We start from the raw sequence: 21,987 nt of genomic DNA on the forward strand, positions 1-21,987 counted from the left end.
GGGCGATTACAGACTACAACTCACCCTCCCCCCCCCCCGGTGGGTGTAGTTGATGCTGACTTTCTAAATGGTCTAAATAACTTCTTTGGGAGGTTCGAGGCACTAAACGGCACTCCAGCAGTTAAAACTGTCCCCCATCAGGAAGAGGAGGTACTCTGCCTTGACTCCGCCGATGTGTTGAAGACCCTGAGGAGAGTCAACCCCTGTAAGGCCCCTGGCCCCGACAACATTCCTGGGCGTGTGTTCAGGGAATGTGCAAGTCATCTGGCTGGGGTCATCACAGACATTTTTAACACCTCGCTGGGCCAAGCCACAGTGCCGGCGTGCTTTAAGACTGCCTCCATCATTCCGGTGCCGAAGAAACCTCAAATCACCTCATTTAATGATTACCGGCCTGTTGCACTGACTCCGGTTATGATGAAGTGCTTCGAAAGGCTGCTTAAAGGTCACATCGTTTCCAGACTCCCCCTATTATTTGACCCGTTCCAGTTTGCCGACCGGCAAAACCGCTCCACTCAGGACGCCATCTCCTCCGTTCTTCACCTGAGCCTGGCTCACCTGGAGGAGAAGAACACCCATGTGCGGAGGCTGTTCCTGGACTTCAGCTCAGCGTTTAACACCATCATCCCACAGCATCTGGTAGGAAAATTGGAACACCTGGGCTTCAACACCCCCCTTCGCAACTGGCTGCTAGACTTCCTCACCAACAGACCTCAGTCAGTCCGGGTCGGACAGAACACCTCTGATGTCATCACCCTCAGCACAGGCTCCCTTCAGGGCTGCGTCCTGAGCCCCCTGCTGTGCACCCTGATGACACACGACTGCGTCCTCAGGTTCACCACCAATCACATCGTGAAGTCAGCAGACGACACAACGGTGGTGGGGCTCATCAGAGACAACAACGACCTGGACTACAGAGAGGAGGTGGAGCAGCTGGTGGGCTGGTGCAGAGAAAACAGCCTGATCCTGAATGAGGAGAAGATGAAGGAGATCATCGTCGACTTCAGGAAAAAACAGCCTCACCACGCTCCACTGATCATCAACAGCTCAGCTGTGGAGGTGGTCAGCACCACCAAATTCCTGGGGGTCCACATCACAGAAGACCTCACCTGGACTATGAACACTACGGCACTGGTCAAGAGGGCACAGAAGCGCTTGTACTTCCTGCGGAGGATGAGGAGAGCCCACCTGCCCCCACCCATCATGAGGACGTTCTACAGGAGCACCATAGAGAGCATTCTGACAAGCTGTCTCTCTGTGTGGTGTGGAGGCTGCACCGCCTCCGATTGGAAGAACGTGAGGAGAGTGGTGAGGACAGCAGAGAGGATCATAGGGGCTCCTCTTCCCTCCATTCAGGACATTTCATCTCAGCGCTGCATGTCCCGTGCCCGTAACATCATCAATGACCCATCACACCCCCACCATGGACTGTTCTCCCTGCTGCCCTCTGGGAAGAGGTTTGCAGCATCCGCTGCAGGTCCACCAGGTTCTGCAACAGCTTTTTCCCTGCTGTCATCAGACTGTTGAACACTAGAACTGTTGAGCTCTAAACTGAACTCTGCATCACACATTCACAGAACTGTACTTTATGACACTACGGACCTCTATCTTGCACTATCTCGCACTACCAACTTTACTGAACTTGTATAAACCCTTTAAATAGAAGTTTAATACATGGTTTAGCATTCCTCTGCACACTCTTGAATACTGTTTTGCCTACTTGCACTATTGCATAATTATCACTGCTGCACTTTATACTTATTTTTAATATATATATATATATATATATATATAGTATATATGTATATATATATATTTTCATAGGATATGTTACTTCTATTCAACTGCAATATCACTACTTTGTTGTAAGACGTATGCAACGGAATTTCGTTTTGTATGCACCATGTGCAGACAAGATGACAATAAAGTTTGTCTAAGTCTAAGTCATGTCAGGTCAGCTGTCTGGAGAGAGAGAGAAGTCAGGACCTGCGGGCGGAGCACCACCGTGCCACCGCCGCCATGACGGAACTCAAAAGCAAACTCCATGAGGAGAAGCAGAAAGAGTTAGCCATTACCAGGGAGACATTACTGCGGCATCATGAAATGGAGCTGATGAGAGTGATCAAAATCAAAGATGGAGAGATCCAGCGACTGAATGCCTTGGTCCTCAGCCTGAGGGACGGCTCCATGGACAAGGTGATCCGCTCTATCCGTGTCTGACTATCCGCACGCCACGTCGGGCTTCGATGCGGCCGCTACCGTATTGTGTAGCTTGTCCCCAGTAAGCGTCGCGGCGCTCCGTTGCGGTCTCAACGGCCCGGTGTGGCGCAATGTCTGCTCAGGTGAGGAGGGGGGGGCGCTTTGCTGGCGGAGGTGGAGGAGACGCGGCGGTGTCGGGAGACCGAGCGGTGTCGCCTCCACCAGGAGCGCGGAAGAAGCCCTGGCAGCGGCCCAGCAGGCCTGGCAGTCCCGAGCGGCCGAGCTCCGATCGGCTCATCACCAGCATCGGGAGGAGCTGAGCCGAACCAAGAGAGACTGCGAGAGGGAGATCCGCCGACTGGTAGGACTGATCAGATGCGCGGTGCGTGGCTATGTTCCCAATTTCGTTGTATACCTGCAGTGCAATGACACCTAAGGCATTCTATTCTATTCTATTTCACAAGAAGAAAATGTCCGGTTGCTCGCTTCGCTTTTGTCACAGCAAAGGTGTTCTAGTCGATTCAAGAAAAAAATTGGCCGGTTGCTCTCTTTGTTTTTGTCACAATTCTGGCAAATGAGTTTGCCCGCCTGCCTGAGCGCTCCCCGTTTGTACATCCAGACGGATGAGATCAAGCTGAAAGACAGAGCGGTTAGTGTTTTGGATGAAGCCCTGGGGCCGGCCACGTCCACCGCCTTCAGCTGCAGACTCAGGCTGCCGAGCAGCAGATCGCTGCCCTGAGGGATTCCCAAAGGGCGGGCCTAAACTACCCTGGAAGTGGGGTCAACGCCGCTACTAGCAATCCTCTTCATTGCGTAAGCCACCTCATCACACACTTGCAGTACGCATGACTTAGTTCGTTGCTGGAGGAAGGTAGCACAAAAACAGTTTTGAACTTTGAACGAGTGCTTGTGTGTGTGTGTGTTGCGGGGCGTTTTCAGTCTCAGGAGGATCGGGACACGCGACGGTTTCATCTGAAAATCGCTGAGCTCAGCGCAGTCATCAGGAAACTGGAGGATCGAAACGCCCTGCTTTCTGAAGAGCGCAATGAACTGGTAATTTATTGACGGCACGCTTGAAGGTTTGCGCTACGTTTGATGCGCGCCATCCAGCGAGGCACCCATTGCGCTTGCTTATTAGTTGAGCGGCGCGGCGAGTCGGTTGCCTGGTAGATGTCTTTTATTGGGAGCCAAAGCCACGATTCCGTTCAAACCGATGCAAAAGGAATGGATACGTTCTGGCCCGCGTGTTGTGCGTCTTTCACATCCCGCACTTCATGCTTGCAGCTAAAGCGACTGAGAGAAACAGAAAGCCAGTTTCTGCCACTCCTGTACAAAAACAAACGCCTGAGCAGGAAGAATGAAGAACTCTCGCTGGTGCTGTGTCGCCTTGAAAACAAAGTGCGCTTTGTCACCCAGGAGAACGAGGAGATGGCAAGCTTGGTAAGTCGACGCGGACAACGGCGGCGTGCCAACAGAGTCCACTGCATTTGTGTTCCACAGAGAAGGCCTAGTTCGCTCAATGACCTGGACCGCGGTTGCGGCCAGCAGGACGGTGAAATGGAGTTCCTTCAAGTTGTGGAGCAGCGGCACATCATCGACGACTTGTCCAAGGTCTTCAGGCAGGCGACTCGGTGCACGTACGGCAGCGCCGCGCTCGCTCGCTGTCGCCAGGAAACCTTTTCCGTCCAAAGCTTGGCCGGCGGCCGCCATCCAAAAAATTGGCCCCTTAAATTCCGACCTTTCAAGCAGGAGCATTGTGCGCACGCGTTTGAACACGCTTTAGACTTGTTTTGCCGTTTTCAGCAGCTCAAAGCTCCCGTTTTGTCAGCGCCTTTGCCACTCGCTGTGCGCTGAAAACGACGGACTTGCCCGGCTGCTCAGCCCGTCAACCATGAGCCGCGAGCGCGACGTCATTGTCCGTAGGCAGCTAGTGGCAAAATGCACCCTGTTAGAGTTGCGCTCGCTCCAACTTATTTTGCAAGAACCACACGGGAGACAAGTAAGTTCTTTTGGACACCTGCAGGTGGAGAGTCCATCCGTTGTACGAATGAAGTCTGACTCTCGGCTCCTGCACGAGCATTTTAATTAAGAGAAACAGGGTGGGTGTAAGAGTGGATTGAATAGAGGAAGCCCTTGACCTCTAGTCAAAACATAGCAAGGGGTGTTTTACGACTTTGTGTAGGAAGGGATAAGCGATAGGGATAAATAAGGGATAAATAATATTATTTATTACAGGTCGCAGTCAAAGTCAAAGCAACACAATGATACGATAAAGATAATCTGGAAAACCCTGACACACCCTGTAGTTGTCACTTTTGGAAAAGACGAGCGTCCCTCCAATCATCGCCGGTGACGTGTTTTTCAGGCTCTGGAGACAGGAGCTCATGTCAGAAATGTCATTGTGAGTCGCGTTTGTTTCTGCGCCGGAGCCGTTCGTTCCCTTTGCATCCAAAGAATCTCAAAGGCGGATTATTTGTGTCGACAGGAGAGAGATTTGCTGCTACGATACCGACGTCGAGAATCTCTGAGGAGGAACAAAGCGTGAGGTCCTGCAAGGTGAGTCTGTTTGTTTGCGGCTGCTTGGTGTTGCGCAAGATGAAATGGCCTTTTTCTCGCTATCGTTCCTCTCGTCGATTCATCGTGAGGTGTCGCTTCAGTTTGTTCAGAGAGATGTTCGCTTCCGCGCCCGCAGGTCATCGAAACATTTTACGGCTACGACGAAGACGTGTTGGTGGACTCGGACGGATCGTCCTTGTCTTTTCACACCGACAGAACCCCCGACACGGAACCCGAAGAGGTAGCCCGCCATTTCTGCCAGCGTATTGGCACCAAACATTCCTCTTCAGCCTGGATTCGGACTCGTCTTTGCGTCGCGGGTGCTTTGTCGCCGGTCTGACTGATTCTGGTACGAGTGCTGTGTTGCATTGGTGTGTGCATGAAGAGGCGGAGCTTCGCTACCGCCAGCTGACGCAAGAATATCAAGCGCTGCAACGAGCCTACGCTCTGCTAGCCCAGACCAGCGAAAGGGGACTACGACGCCGAGAAGGAGATCAAGGTGGCGCCCCTTCCCGCAACCCCCGGCCGGGTCGCAGCCTCCCCGTTCTCACCCAGCCTCGGGTGTTCTCTGGTCTGAAAGGAGGAGGAGGAGCCTCCCTCCTCCTCCTTTCAGACCAGAGAAAAGCTGATGGTAGAAATGGGTCACTATCAAAGCAGAGTAGCAGATCTGGAGTCAGCGCTGAAGCAACAAGGACAGGTAAGCTCATCAATGAGCACACCTTTTTCTCAGACAAAATAGCTACATTCTTCAGTCACTCATCCGTCTGGCATTACTGGACCAACCCCCCCCCCCCCCCCCCGAACGTGGCTGGGAAAATGCGGAGAAAAGCAAATGTCATTTTCCAGTCAACCAAAGAATTTGTGGATGAAAATGACACAACATTCCAAAGCTGTCCACGCGTTTGTCTCTTCTAGAATGTCAAGTGGGTGGAGGAGAAGCAGCTGCTGCGTCAGAGCAATCAGCAGTTGGCCGAAAAGGTGACGGAAAGAAAGGCGCTGGGCGGAGTCGCTTGGCGTCACACCTGTCGGGAAGCCCCGCAGATGAGGTCTGACTGTCTTTTCAGGTCAGGCGGATGGAGGCGGAAGAAGCGCGTCTGAAAGAGCACATCCAGGATATCCGAGACCAAAACGAACTGCTTGAGTTCCGCATCCTGGAGCTGGAGGTGGGAAGACTCGCACAAGCGTGTTGAGGCCAGAGATGTGACGGACGGACGGACGGACGGATGCATGCCTCTGCCTTTCAGGAGAGGGAGTGGCGCTCCCCCGTCTTGAAGTTTCTGCAAGTCCGTTTCCCAGACGGCCTCAGCCCTTTGCAGATCTACTGCGAGACCGAGGGCGTGAGCGTACGTAAGGCGTCCCTCGCAACCCTAACCTTAACCCGAGGTCCCAGAACACCTTACATTGCTCCTTGCGCCTTTCCCCCGGACATCGTCATCAGTGATCTGATGAAGAAGCTGGACATCCTGGGCTATAACGCCGTAAGTGTATGTCGAACTCCTTATGTTCGCACTCCACGAGACTCGGCGGCTCAAATGTGACTTTTGGAAGGCTTTGCGCTGAAAGAAGCTTGTTGACGCTGTGCCTTTGGGCTCTTGCAGAATCTCACCAACGAGGAGCAGGTGGTCGTGATTCACGCCAGGACCCTTCTCACCCTAGCCGAGAAGGTAACGCGCACGTCCACGCACGCTCTCGCATTCTGCTTATGTGACAGCAGCCTTTCCTCAGTGGTTAGAATACATCAAAGTGACCAAGTCAGCACTTCAACAGAAGATGTTGGACATTGAAAGTGAGAAGGTAGACAGACACGCGACATCAGCCAAGGGGAACTCCGGCAATGTGCCCCAACAATTCTGACCTTGAGCTGTGCTAGGATATGTTCTGCAAGCAGAAGGGCTACCTGGATGAAGAGTTGGACTTCAGGAAGTGTTCCATGGACCAGGCTCATAAGGTAAGCCGCCCTCAAATCTCCCGCCGGACCACTGATGGACGAGGATTGCGGCCCAGAGGATCCTGGAGCTGGAGGCCATGTTGTACGAGGCGCTACCGCAGCGGGACTGCCCCGCCACGGACGGCGAAAAAGCCAGCCACGCTGGCGTGAATGACGTGCTGACGGCGGATCAGAGAGAAGAGCTTAGGAGCGCCGTGGACCAATGGAAGCGAGCCCTGATGTGCGAGTTGAGGGAGCGCGACGCTTGCATCCTCCAAGAGAGAATGGATCTGCTGCACAGCGCGCAACAGGTAAGGGCCCAAAGCCAGCCCGGCACTTACTTGCACGCTTACTGGCTTTTGAATGCCACTTTCCATTTGTCCGTCCTAGAGGAACAAAGAGCTGAAAGAATTCATCGAAGCTCAGAAGAGACAAATCAAACAATTGGAGGAGAAGTTTCTGTTTCTCTTTCTATTCTTCTCCTTGGCCTTCATTCTGTGGCCCTAACACCAGCTGGTGAGTGAGCTCCAGCGGCACCGCACTCGACACCTCCGATACACTGCCAGCCGGTCTCAGACGTTGGCAGACGCTCCGATGCCAACGTATACCCCCCGCCACGGTGACAGAGGCACCGCGTCACACCGGCGCTCATCCAATCAGAAGGCAGGAAAAGCAAATTCACATGCAGGGCACTTTTGAACCAGAAGAGAGCGCCACAAAAAACGGTTGTTGCCCCAAACGCGCACTAAAAAGGGTCAGAATAACAAGAGTCCCACTGGCCAGCCGGGGCCACCCGTCCAGCTGTTTCTTCAGGGGGGAAAAAAATTGGAGTCACCGGTGAGTACATTTTGCATTTAGCTCTGCTTTTCTGCTTCTGTCTTCAAGTGTGTGGCATCCTGCGATCAAAGAGTCAGCCAACCCCAAAGCGGTTGACCTCAACGTCCCACCACCATGCCTACCAGAGCAGGTGACGTGATGCTTTGGACATCCTTCCGTCTCAGATGCCCAAAAGTACTCTTTGCCACATCTGCGGCAATACGGTGTCTTTTCAAAGGTGCAAATAAATCCAGCGTGGGCGGAACACGCACGTCTTCGGTTTTTCCCGCTTTGTTTGTGTGACAGCTGTTGTGAAAATTTTATACAAATAAAGTTGTATAGTACAGGTTTGGCCAAGCCGCAACTCCCGAACCGCATGCGGCTCTTTTATGTTCATATCAACATTTGTGTGTGTGTGTGTGTGGGGGGGGGGGGGGGTTGTGCGTGTTGGCTTCACTTGAGTTCAATTTGGTATTTTGGTCAAAAGCGCATGTGGTGAAATTCCACAAAGTAGGATGGGCAAACACATTTCTTTAAACTATGAGTGTCAATTGGGCTCTCGAAATGGCAGGGAAAAGATGCACAGCAAAACGAAAATACGTAGATGAACACAGGACGTTTTAATCAGAGTGGGAAAGTTTCTATTTTTTGTTGAACGTGATGGCAAACCATTCTGCCTGATATGTCAGACCTCAGCGCATTTCAAAGATTCAAATCTTCAGCGCCATGCACTTCAGCTCACTCCATGCTAACATTGATCAGGCGTCGAACCCGCATCATCATGCTTAAGAGGTGGCCATGCTAACCAGTGCGCCATTATGTCAACGCATAATAACTAAGTCTACTGGTCAAAACAGCGGTTACTATATGACGTCGCTACGTCGTGGTCACGTGACGCAGACAAGACGTCAATGGACGTGGGCAGAGTTAACTTGTTTAAAAGGGAGTAGGCAGAAGAAATATTTAATTTATTTAAATCTATTTTGAGTGCACACCATTATGCCAATGCATAACAACTGTAAATCTACTAAACAAAACAGCAGTTGCTATATGACATCTGCCACGTCGTGGTCACGTGACATACGTGACGTCGATGGGCGTAACTTTCGCCGGAATTCAAATCCGCGGGGAGAGTTAACTTGTTTAAAAGAGAGTGGGCAGAAGAATTATTTAATTTATTTAAATCTATTTGGTGTGTGCGCCATTATGTCAATGCATAACAACTGTAAGTCTACTAAACAAAACAGCGGTTGCTATTTGACGTCTGCCACGTCGTGGTCACGTGACGCGGACGTGACGTCGACGCCTACTTTACATCCCACCGATCACAGGACTCCTCGGCTGCATAACCGTGCCCCCTTCCCAACCAATCGGATTTGCTATACGCGAAAACGACGCCAATGGAAAGAGCTTCCGCCCAAATTTAAATCCGTGGGCGTGGCTCGCAGCAGGAAGTAGGAAAATGGCGGCGATGTTGACAAAGACACAGCGGATGGTAACATACGACTAACAAGAGAAATATTTTTATTTTCTGCTTGCAACTGGACCGTCCAGAGCGTACACGGTAAGTACAACTCATCGTTTTTAAAAAGAAGTACTTTTGTTGCCCTGAAAAGCGAGTGAGCGTGGCGTTTGTGGGGGACGTCGAATTTCGACGATTCTTTCTGGTCAACGGTTGTAAATGATTGTGTTGATTAAAAAAGAAAACTTGATGTAACTCTACTTTTAACTGCCGTTTCAGATAGATTTGGAATTGCATCACATCCAATTTTGCCTAGAGCGTACACGGTAAGTAACACTCGTTGTGTTTAAGGAGATTTACGTTTGTAATAGCAGAAGTGTAGCCGCGTTGCGTTGTACGTGTGAATGTTGGTCCGGGCGAAATGTTAATGTTTAATTTCATTCCTTTAGGTTCCACGGTGTTTGTTGGCTGCAAGTTTTCCACTGCAAGAAGAGGCTCGTATCATTGACCAGGAGCGAGCTACAATGGTGAGTAGCCATAACATTTATGTTAAACACTTCCTATTTCATGTCTAACAGTACTTGATTTAACAAATAACCATAAATAAATACAGTGTGGGCACTGAAGTTAACATATGTGATTATACTGCCTAATCTGTCACCGAGTAGATTGTTGCAAAGTAATATAAGATCCAAAGTTGTAATTCAGAATAGTTTTCAAAAGAAGGCCATTAGAATTATATACAAGTCTGATTACCCCGAACAAGCTATTAATTAAATCACAAATTCTTCAATTCAAAGATTTGGTAGATTATCAGACAAATAATGTCTAACAGTAATTGATTTAACACATCACGATAAGTAGATTGAGTGTGGGCACTCTCAAGTTAACATATGTGATTATACTGCCTAATCTGTTACAGAGTATGTTGTTGCCAAGTAATGTAGAATAGATCCAAAGTAGTAATCCAGAATAGTTTTGAAGAGGCCATTAGAATGATAAACAAATCTGATTACCTTGAACATAATAACAAGCTAAGTGTTTAATATGTCCTATGAAGTCAAAATTGGGCACCATCATGTGGTGAAATTTGGAATTGCATCACATCCAATTTTGCCTGGGAACAAACAGATTACATAAATCTTAGTTTTGAATAAGCCACTCCTTCTCAAACAAGTAAACTCTGCCCATTTTGCGCAGTAGATGTTCTGTTAATATCTAGTATTTATACAAAGTCATAATTTAAATTGCTTTCAACCTTCATTCATCGGTTCAACCAACATTACTCGCTCTTCTTACCAACTTGTATTGATTTAACTAAGCGTTTAATACTTCCTATCAGGTCTCAAATCGAGATTTGGCAAAATACAATTTCAGCAAATCCAATTTTGCCAGGGAACAAAAATAGATTAAATAAACTAAATAAGTCCTCTTCCCATTAAATAAATCAGAAAAGTCTGTCTTGTAACCAGTCCTCTTCAAACAAGTAAAGTCTGCCCATTTTGTGCCGTAGATTTTGTGTCTATGCCTAGTATTTAAACAAAATCATAATTTAAACGACTTCTTTCCTTCATTCACTTTGGAAATTTGGAATTGCAGCAAATCGAATTTTGGCAGGGAACAAAAATAGATCAATTAAACTAAATAAGTCTTCTTCCCATTAAATAAATTAAAAAAGTCTGTCTTGTAACCAGTCCTTTTCAAACAAGTAAAGTCTGCCCATTTTGTGCCGTCGATTTTGTGTTAATGCCTAGTATTTATACAAAATCATAATTTAAAGGACTTCATTCCTTCATTCACTTTGGAAATTTGGAATTGCAGCACATCAAATTTTGCCTGGGAAGAAAAGTAGATTAAATAAATTTAATAAGTCTTACTACTTCCCATTAAATAAATTAAATACGTCTTACTTGTTCCCACTCCTTTTCAAAACAGTAGTTTAAAACGAGGGCCCTTCACTCAATCTTTAACCTCAACCCCGCACGTTGTGTTGTATCTGTGAATGTTGGTTGTGGCCAAATGATAGTTTTCTTTCATTCGTTTAGGTTCCAAGAAAACTTGATGTAACTCTACTTTTAACTGCCGTTTCAGATAAGCGGGTATTACGTCGCAGTCAAATGCCGCGGATATGACGTAATTGCCCGAACCTCCGCCAAAATTCAAATCTGTTGGCGCGATGGCCGTGAGCCACTGAGCAGCGACGATTATCAACAGAAATATCTTTATTTTCTGCTTGCAACTGGACCGTCTAGAGCGTACACGGTAAGTAACACTCATTGTGTTTAAGGAGATTTACGTTTGTAATAGCAGAAGTGTAGCCGCGTTGCGTTGTACGTGTGAAAATTGGTCGAGGCGAAATGTTAATGTTTAATTTCATTCCTTTAGGTTCCACGGTGTTTGTTGGCTGCAAGTTTTCCACTGCAAGAAGAGGCTCGTATCATTGACCAGGAGCGAGCTACAATGGTGAGTAGCCATAACATTTATGTTAAACACTTCCTATTTCATGTCTAACAGTACTTGATTTAACAAATAACCATAAATAAATACAGTGTGGGCACTGAAGTTAACATATGTGATTATACTGCCTAATCTGTCACGGAGTAGATTGTTGCAAAGTAATATAAGATCCAAAGTTGTAATTCAGAATAGTTTTCAAAAGAAGGCCATTAGAATTATATACAAGTCTGATTACCCTGAACAAGCTATTAATTAAATCACAAATTCTTCAATTCAAAGATTTGGTAGATTATCAGACAAATAATGTCTAACAGTAATTGATTTAACACATCACGATAAGTAGATTGAGTGTGGGCACTCTCAAGTTAACATATGTGATTATACTGCCTAATCTGTTACAGAGTATGTTGTTGCCAAGTAATGTAGAATAGATCCAAAGTAGTAATCCAGAATAGTTTTGAAGAGGCCATTAGAATGATAAACAAATCTGATTACCTTGAACATAATAACAAGCTAAGTGTTTAATATGTCCTATGAAGTCAAAATTGGGCACCATCATGTGGTGAAATTTGGAATTGCATCACATCCAATTTTGCCTGGGAACAAACAGATTACATAAATCTTAGTTTTGAATAAGCCACTCCTTCTCAAACAAGTAAACTCTGCCCATTTTGCGCAGTAGATGTTCTGTTAATATCTAGTATTTATACAAAGTCATAATTTAAATTGCTTTCAACCTTCATTCATCGGTTCAACCAACATTACTCGCTCTTATTACCAACTTGTATTGATTTAACTAAGCGTTTAATACTTCCTATCAGGTCTCAAATCGAGATTTGGCAAAATACAATTTCAGCAAATCCAATTTTGCCAGGGAACAAAAATAGATTAAATAAACTAAATAAGTCCTCTTCCCATTAAATAAATCAGAAAAGTCTGTCTTGTAACCAGTCCTCTTCAAACAAGTAAAGTCTGCCCATTTTGTGCCGTAGATTTTGTGTCTATGCCTAGTATTTAAACAAAATCATAATTTAAACGACTTCTTTCCTTCATTCACTTTGGAAATTTGGAATTGCAGCAAATCGAATTTTGGCAGGGAACAAAAATAGATCAATTAAACTAAATAAGTCTTCTTCCCATTAAATAAATTAAAAAAGTCTGTCTTGTAACCAGTCCTTTTCAAACAAGTAAAGTCTGCCCATTTTGTGCCGTCGATTTTGTGTTAATGCCTAGTATTTATACAAAATCATAATTTAAAGGACTTCATTCCTTCATTCACTTTGGAAATTTGGAATTGCAGCACATCAAATTTTGCCTGGGAAGAAAAGTAGATTAAATAAATTTAATAAGTCTTACTACTTCCCATTAAATAAATTAAATACGTCTTACTTGTTCCCACTCCTTTTCAAAACAGTAGTTTAAAACGAGGGCCCTTCACTCAATCTTTAACCCCAACCCCGCACGTTGTGTTGTATCTGTGAATGTTGGTTGTGGCCAAATGATAGTTTTCTTTCATTCGTTTAGGTTCCAAGAAAACTTGATGTAACTCTACTTTTAACTGCCGTTTCAGATAAGCGGGTATTACGTCGCAGTCATGTGCCGTGGATATGACGTAATTGCCCGAACCTCCGCCAAAATTCAAATCTGTTGGCGCGATGGCCGTGAGCCACTGAGCAGCGACGATTATCAACAGAAATATCTTTATTTTCTGCTTGCAACTGGACCGTCTAGAGCGTACACGGTAAGTAACACTCATTGTGTTTAAGGAGATTTACGTTTGTAATAGCAGAAGTGTAGCCGCGTTGCGTTGTACGTGTGAAAATTGGTCGAGGCGAAATGTTAATGTTTAATTTCATTCCTTTAGGTTCCACGGTGTTTGTTGGCTGCAAGTTTTCCACTGCAAGAAGAGGCTCGTATCATTGACCAGGAGCGAGCTACAATGGTGAGTAGCCATAACATTTATGTTAAACACTTCCTATTTCATGTCTAACAGTACTTGATTTAACAAATAACCATAAATAAATACAGTGTGGGCACTGAAGTTAACATATGTGATTATACTGCCTAATCTGTCACGGAGTAGATTGTTGCAAAGTAATATAAGATCCAAAGTTGTAATTCAGAATAGTTTTCAAAAGAAGGCCATTAGAATTATATACAAGTCTGATTACCCTTAACATAACAACAAGCTATTAATTAAATCACAAATTCTTCAATTCAAAGATTTGGTAGATTATCAGACAAATAATGTCTAACAGTAATTGATTTAACATCACGATAAGTAGATTGAGTGTGGGCACTCTCAAGTTAACAGATATGATTATACTGCCTAATCTGTTACAGAGTATGTTGTTGCCAAGTAATGTAGAATAGATCCAAAGTAGTAATCCAGAATAGTTTTGAAGAGGCCATTAGAATAATAAACAAATCTGATTACCTTGAACATAATAACAAGCTAAGTGTTTAATATGTCCTATGAAGTCAAAATTGGGCACCATCATGTGGTGAAATTTGGAATTGCATCACATCCAATTTTGCCTGGGAACAAACAGATTAAATAAATCTTAGTTTTGAATAAGCCACTCCTTCTCAAACAAGTAAACTCTGCCCATTTCGCGCAGTAGATGTTCTGTTAATATCTAGTATTTATACAAAGTCATAATTTAAATTGCTTTCAACCTTCATTCATCGGTTCAACCAACATTACTCGCTCTTATTACCAACTTGTATTGATTTAACTAAGCGTTTAATACTTCCTATCAGGTCTCAAGGCAAGATTTGGCAAAATACAATTTCAGCAAATCCAATTTTGCCAGGGAACAAAAATAGATTAAATAAACTAAATAAGTCTTCTTCCCATTAAATAAATCAGAAAAGTCTGTCTTGTAACCAGTCCTCTTCAAACAAGTAAAGTCTGCCCATTTTGTGCCGTAGATTTTGTGTCTATGCCTAGTATTTAAACAAAATCATAATTTAAACGACTTCTTTCCTTCATTCACTTTGGAAATTTGGAATTGCAGCAAATCGAATTTTGCCAGGGAACAAAAATAGATCAATTAAACTAAATAAGTCTTCTTCCCATTAAATAAATTAAAAAAGTCTGTCTTGTAACCAGTCCTTTTCAAACAAGTAAAGTCTGCCCATTTTGTGCCGTCGATTTTGTGTTAATGCCTAGTATTTATACAAAATCATAATTTAAAGGACTTCATTCCTTCATTCACTTTGGAAATTTGGAATTGCAGCACATCAAATTTTGCCTGGGAAGAAAAGTAGATTAAATAAATTTAATAAGTCTTACTACTTCCCATTAAATAAATTAAATACGTCTTACTTGTTCCCACTCCTTTACAAAAAAGTAGTTTAAAACGAGGTCCCTTCACTCAACCTTTAACCCTATTTATTCACCTTCTAGGCTAAGTGTTAAAGGCTAAGTGTTAAAGGCTAAGTGTTAAAGGCTAAGTGTTAGAGGCTAAGTGCCAGAGGCTAGGCGCCAGAGGCGAGTTTTTGTGGGCTGAAGTTTTAGTGGGGTTAGTGTGAATACAATCCAAAAGAATACAACAGAATACAATACAATAGAATATAATACATAGATTAAATTCAATAGCTCTTACTACTTCCCATTAAATAAATTAAATACGTCTTACTTGTTCCCAATCCTTTTCAAAAAAGTAGTTTAAAACGAGGGCCCTTCACTCAACCTTTAACCTCAACCCCGCACGTCACATTGTGTTGTATCTGTGAATGTTGGTTGTGGCCAAATGATAGTTTTCTTTCATTCGTTTAGGTTCCACGGTGTTTGTTGGCTATGTTTTCCACTGTCAGAAGGATGAAAATACAAAGTACAACGCTTGGACGTGGGCGAAGACGTCACCGGTGAGTCCTTCCTTCCTATTTATTTACCTTCTAGATGCTAGAGGCTAAGTGTTAGAGGCTAAGTGTTAGAGGCTAAGTGTTAAACACAATACGAACAACACAACGATACTGCACTGAACAACACGATACCGCACTGAGAAACACGATACCGCACTGAACAACACGATACCGCACTGAACAACACCATGCCGCACTGAACACCATGCCACACTGAACAACACCATCCCGCACTGAACAACACCATGCCGCACTAAACAACACCATGCCGCACTGAACAACACCATGCCTCACTGAACGACACCATGCCGCACTGAAAGACACCATGCCGCACTGAACGACACCATGCCGCACTGAAAGACACCATCCCGCACTGAACACCATGCCGCACTGAACAACACCATCCTGCACTGAACAACACCATCCCGCACTGAACAACACCATGCCGCACTGAACAACACCATGCCGCACTGAACAACATTATGCCGCACTGAACAACACCATGCCGCACTGAACAACACCATGCCGCACTGAACAACATTATGCCGCACTGAACAACACCATGCCGCACTGAACAACACCATGCCGCACTGAACAACACCATGCCGCACTGAACAACATTATGCCGCACTGAACAACACCATGCCGCACTGAACAACACCATCCTGCACTGAACAACACCATTCCGCATTGAACACCATGCCGCACTGAACAACACCATCCCGCACTGAACAACACCATCCCGCACTGAACAACACCATGCCGCACTGAACAACATTATGCCGCACTGAACAACATTATGCCGCACTGAACAACACCATGCCGCACTGAACAACACCATGCCGCACTGAACAACACCATGCCGCACTGAACAACATTATAACGCACTGAACAACACCATCCCGCACTGAACAACACCATGCCGCACTAAACAACATTATGCCGCACTGAACAACATTATGCCGAAATGAACAACACCATGCCGCACTGAACAACACCATGCCGCACTGAACAACACCATCCTGCACTGAACAAAACCATCCCGCACTGAACAACACCATGCCGCACTGAACAACACCATGCCGCACTGAACAACACCATGCCGCAATGAACAACACCATCCCGCACTGAACAACATTATGCCGCACTGAACAACATTATGCCGCACTGAACAACATTATGCCGCACTGAACAACATTATGCCGCACTGAACAACATTATGCCGCACTGAACAACACCATGCCGCACTGAACAACACCATGCCGCACTGAACAACACCATGCCGCACTGAACAACACCATGCCGCACTGAACAACACGATCCCGCATTGAACAACACCATGCCGCACTGAACAACACCATCCTGCACTGAACAACACCATCCCGCACTGAACAACACCATGCCGCACTGAACAACATTATGGCGCACTGAACAACATTATGCCGCACTGAACAACACCATGCCGCACTGAACAACACCATGCCGCACTGAACAACACCATGCCGCAATGAACAACACCATGCTGCACTGAACAACACCATGCCGCATTGAACAACACCATGCCGCACTGAACAACACCATCCTGCACTGAACAACACCATGCTGCACTGAACAACATTATGCCGCACTGAACAACACGATCCCGCACTGAACAACACCATGCCGCACTGAACAACATTACGCTGCACTGAACAACACCATGCCGCACTGAACAACACCATGCCGCACTGAACAACACCATGCCGCATTGAACAACACCATGCCGCATTGAACAACACCATGCCGCACTGAACAACACCATCCTGCACTGAACAACACCATGCCGCATTGAACAACACCATGCCGCACTGAACAACACCATCCTGCACTGAACAACACCATCCCGCACTGAACAACACCATCCCGCATTGAACAACACCATCCTGCACTGAACAACACCATGCCGCACTGAACAACACCATGCCGCACTGAACAACACCATTCCGCACTGAACAACACCATGCCGCACTGAACAACACCATCCTGCACTGAACAACACCATGCCGCACTGAAAAACACCATGCCGCATTGAACAACACCATCCTGCACTGAACAACACCATCCTGCACTGAACAACACCATGCCGCACTGAACAACACCATGCCGCACTGAACAACACCATGCCGCACTGAACAACACCATGCCGCACTGAACAACATTATGCCGCACTGAACAACATTATGTCGCACTGAACAACACCATGCCGCACTGAACAACACCATGCCGCACTGAACAACATTATGCCGCACTGAAAAACACCATGCCGCACTGAACAACACCATCCCGCACTGAACAACACCATGCCGCATTGAACAACACCATGCCGCACTGAACAACACCATGCTGCACTGAACAACATTATGCTGCACTGAACAACACGATCCTGCATTGAACAACACCATGCCGCACTGAACAACACCATCCTGCACTGAACAACACCATCCTGCACTGAACAACACCACCCCGCACTGAAACACACTACCCCGCATTGAACACCATCCCGCACTGAACAACACCATGCCGCACTGAACAACACCATTCCGCACTGAACAACACCATGCCGCACTGAACAACACCATGCCGCACTGAACAACACCATGCCGCACTGAACAACACCATGCCGCACTGAACAACATTATGCCGCACTGAACAACACCATGCCGCACTGAACAACACCATCCCGCACTGAACAACACCATGCCGCATTGAACAACACCATGCCGCACTGAACAACACCATCCTGCACTGAACAACACCATCCCGCACTAAACAACACCATGCCGCACTGGACAACATTATGCCGCACTGAACAACACCATGCCGCACTGAACAACACCATGCCGCACTGAACAACACCATGCCTCACTGAACAACACCATGCCGCACTGAACAACATTATGCCGCACTGAACAACACCATGCCGCACTGAACAACACCATGCCGCACTGAACAACACGATCCCGCATTGAACAACACCATCCTGCACTGAACAACACCATGCCGCACTGAACAACACCATGCCGCACTGAACAACACCATGCCGCACTGAACAACACCATGCCGCACTGAACAACACCATGCTGCACTGAACAACATTATGCTGCACTGAACAACACGATCCTGCATTGAACAACACCATGCCGCACTGAACAACACCATCCTGCACTGAACAACACCATCCTGCACTGAACAACACCACCCCGCACTGAACAACATGATCCCGCATTGAACAACACCATCCCGCACTGAACAACACCATGCCGCACTGAACAACACCATTCCGCACTGAACAACACCATGCCGCACTGAACAACACCATGCCGCACTGAACAACACCATGCCGCACTGAACAACACCATGCCGCACTGAACAACATTATGCCGCACTGAACAACACCATGCCGCACTGAACAACACCATCCCGCACTGAACAACACCATGCCGCATTGAACAACACCATGCCGCACTGAACAACACCATGCCGCACTGAACAACATTATGCCGCACTGAACAACACCATGCCGCACTGAACAACACCATCCCGCACTGAACAACACCATGCCGCATTGAACAACACCATGCCGCACTGAACAACACCATCCTGCACTGAACAACACCATCCCGCACTGAACAACACCATGCCGCACTGAACAACATTATGGCGCACTGAACAACATTATGCCGCACTGAACAACACCATGCCGCACTGAACAACACCATGCCGCACTGAACAACACCATGCCGCACTGAACAACATTATGCCGCACTGAACAACATTATGCCGCACTGAACAACACCATGCCGCACTGAACAACACCATGCCGCACTGAACAACACCATGCCGCACTGAACAACACGACGTCGCACTGAACAACACGACGCCGCACAGAACAACACGACGCCGCACAGAATAACACAATACCGCACAGAACAACACAATACCGCACAAACAGTTTTAGATAATATTACGTCGCAGTCATGTGACGCGGACATGACGTCAATAGGCGGAACTCACGGCAAAATTATAATCCGTGGGCGTGGCTTGCAACAGGAAGTAGGAAAGCGGCAGTTCTGGCAAACAAGACACAGCGGTTAGTAACACGATGACTAACAAGGCAAATATTTTTGTTTTCAGCTTGCAACTTGACCGTCTAGAGCGTACAAGGTAATTACAACTGTTTTTTTTTAGCCCTGAAAAGCGAGGGAGTGTGGCGTTTGGGAGGAATGTCGAACTCGGCGTCTGCTTCCAGCCACAGACGCCAAATTTCGACGATTATTTCGACTGGTCAACGGTTGTAAATTATTGCGTTGACTAAAAACTTTATTTAACTCTACTCTTAACTTTGCCGTTTCAGATATGCGGGTATTACACCGCGGAAATGACGTCAATAGGCTGAACTCTCGCCAAAATTCAAATCTGTGGGCGCAATGGCCTTGAGCGAGACACCGGATACAAACACGACGATTATCAACAGAAATATCTTTATTTTCCGCTTGCAAGTGGACCGTCTAGAGCGTACACGGTAAGTACAACTCATTGTGTTTAAAAAGATTTACGTTTGTGTAGTTTGCGTTGCGTTGTATCTGTGAATGTTGGTTGAGGCTAAATGTTAATGTTTAATTTCATTCCTTTAGGTTCCACGGTGTTTGTTGGCTGTATGTTTTCCACTGCAAGAAGAGGCTCGTATCATTGACCAGCAGGAGCTACAATGGTGAGTACCCCTTTCGTCTTCCATTTATGTTAAACACTTCCTATTTCATGTCTAACAGTACTCGATTTAACAAATAACCATAAATAAATACAGTGTGGGCAGTCACGTTAACATATGTGATTATCCTGCCTAATATGTTTATCACAAATATGTCACTAATCACTAATATGTTTATTTGTTTATCACAACACCTTTGGACCTTCAGCAATCGATTATTTACCTTCATCTACATAGAGACAGAACAATGGTGTCTTAAACATCTCATTCATTTCACCAAATAACTTCACGCAGGTGGATAACGGCCGTCTCGGTCACGCTATGTTGCGTGATGCAGTTTTGAAGAACCAAATGCATTTATTCAATGAATAAGTCAAGCTAGTTCTATGTTTATGATGTTGTAAGTTACGGTACCGATTGAAGTTGAGTTCGAAGCCAGTGGAAAACAGCGCTGCGTTTGTGCTCTCCAGGTACAAATGTTGTGATCTCTGACTGACGACCGGGCGAGACTCGAGTAAGAGATGTCCAAACGAGCTCCGGCAGGGCGGGCCAAGGCGGAGCGAACGGACGCCCTTCAGGCCGCCAATGACGAGCTGAGAACCAAACTGATGGACGTCCAGTTAGAACTTCAGCAGGAGAAGAACAAGGTGAAAACCTCAACAGACAGACACTGCCTGCCTCCCTGCCTGCCTCCCTGCCTGCCTCCCTGCCTGCCTCCCTCCCTCCCAGTTTTCCCGATGTAGATTAGACATGCGTGTGCCATGACTGTGTCAGCCTACATCAACAAATGCACCGAGGACGTCAGCACCACTAAGAATATCATCACCCGGGGCAACCAACGACCCTGGATGACTGAGGAGGTACGTCAAACGCTACGAGCGCGGAACTCTGCCTTCAAGTCTGGCGACAAGGAGACACTGAGGACAGCGAGAGCCAACTTGAACCGTGCCATCAGGATAGCGAAGCGAGACCGCAGTCGAAAATTTCAGGATCGTTTCCACGACGTCAAAAACATCAGGAGTATGTGGCAAGGCATACGGGCGATTACAGACTACAACTCACCCTCCCCCCCCCCGGTGGGTGTAGTTGATGCTGACTTTCTAAATGGTCTAAATAACTTCTTTGGGAGGTTCGAGGCACTAAACGGCACTCCAGCAGTTAAAACTGTCCCCCATCAGGAAGAGGAGGTACTCTGCCTTGACTCCGCCGATGTGTTGAAGACCCTGAGGAGAGTCAACCCCTGTAAGGCCCCTGGCCCCGACAACATTCCTGGGCGTGTGTTCAGGGAATGTGCAAGTCATCTGGCTGGGGTCATCACAGACATTTTTAACACCTCGCTGGGCCAAGCCACAGTGCCGGCGTGCTTTAAGACTGCCTCCATCATTCCGGTGCCGAAGAAACCTCAAATCACCTCATTTAATGATTACCGGCCTGTTGCACTGACTCCGGTTATGATGAAGTGCTTCGAAAGGCTGCTTAAAGGTCACATCGTTTCCAGACTCCCCCTATTATTTGACCCGTTCCAGTTTGCCGACCGGCAAAACCGCTCCACTCAGGACGCCATCTCCTCCGTTCTTCACCTGAGCCTGGCTCACCTGGAGGAGAAGAACACCCATGTGCGGAGGCTGTTCCTGGACTTCAGCTCAGCGTTTAACACCATCATCCCACAGCATCTGGTAGGAAAATTGGAACACCTGGGCTTCAACACCCCCCTTCGCAACTGGCTGCTAGACTTCCTCACCAACAGACCTCAGTCAGTCCGGGTCGGACAGAACACCTCTGATGTCATCACCCTCAGCACAGGCTCCCTTCAGGGCTGCGTCCTGAGCCCCCTGCTGTGCACCCTGATGACACACGACTGCGTCCTCAGGTTCACCACCAATCACATCGTGAAGTCAGCAGACGACACAACGGTGGTGGGGCTCATCAGAGACAACAACGACCTGGACTACA

At 46.7% G+C, this 21,987-nt stretch overlaps 1 protein-coding gene and 1 long non-coding RNA gene across 2 annotated transcripts; both read left to right on the forward strand.

Moving 5' to 3' along the window:
- Window positions 1-2,108: 2,108 nt before the first annotated feature.
- Window positions 2,109-2,912, forward strand: LOC148377701 (uncharacterized). Its single transcript, XR_015856500.1, has 3 exons — window positions 2,109-2,196; window positions 2,343-2,560; window positions 2,819-2,912. It is a non-coding gene; the product is annotated as an uncharacterized LOC148377701 (long non-coding RNA).
- A 1,612-nt stretch (window positions 2,913-4,524) lies between these two features.
- LOC148377702 (janus kinase and microtubule-interacting protein 3-like) lies at window positions 4,525-12,839 on the forward strand. The gene is made up of 10 exons (XM_088368162.1): window positions 4,525-4,600; window positions 4,685-4,755; window positions 4,892-4,996; window positions 5,112-5,254; window positions 5,410-5,452; window positions 5,671-5,733; window positions 5,820-5,918; window positions 6,000-6,233; window positions 6,354-6,459; window positions 12,832-12,839. The coding sequence occupies exons 7-10, from the start codon at window positions 5,829-5,831 to the stop codon at window positions 12,837-12,839; spliced, it is 438 nt and encodes a 145-aa protein (XP_088224288.1). The 5' UTR covers window positions 4,525-4,600; window positions 4,685-4,755; window positions 4,892-4,996; window positions 5,112-5,254; window positions 5,410-5,452; window positions 5,671-5,733; window positions 5,820-5,828.
- Window positions 12,840-21,987: the final 9,148 nt, after the last annotated feature.

This window comes from Syngnathus floridae, unplaced genomic scaffold (assembly GCF_059516105.1).
Source record: "Syngnathus floridae isolate MCC-2025c unplaced genomic scaffold, RoL_Sflo_1.0 HiC_scaffold_100, whole genome shotgun sequence".
Classification (NCBI taxonomy): Eukaryota; Metazoa; Chordata; class Actinopteri; order Syngnathiformes; family Syngnathidae; genus Syngnathus; species Syngnathus floridae.

Bases quoted from the DNA above. Each gene is read 5' to 3' on its own strand.
- LOC148377702 (XM_088368162.1), top strand. From the start codon at position 5,829: ATGGAGGCGGAAGAAGCGCGTCTGAAAGAGCACATCCAGGATATCCGA. The intron at 5,919-5,999 runs GTGGGAAGACTC...TCTGCCTTTCAG, and splicing joins TCCGCATCCTGGAGCTGGAG to GAGAGGGAGTGGCGCTCCCC. The intron at 6,234-6,353 runs GTAAGTGTATGT...GGGCTCTTGCAG, and splicing joins ACATCCTGGGCTATAACGCC to AATCTCACCAACGAGGAGCA.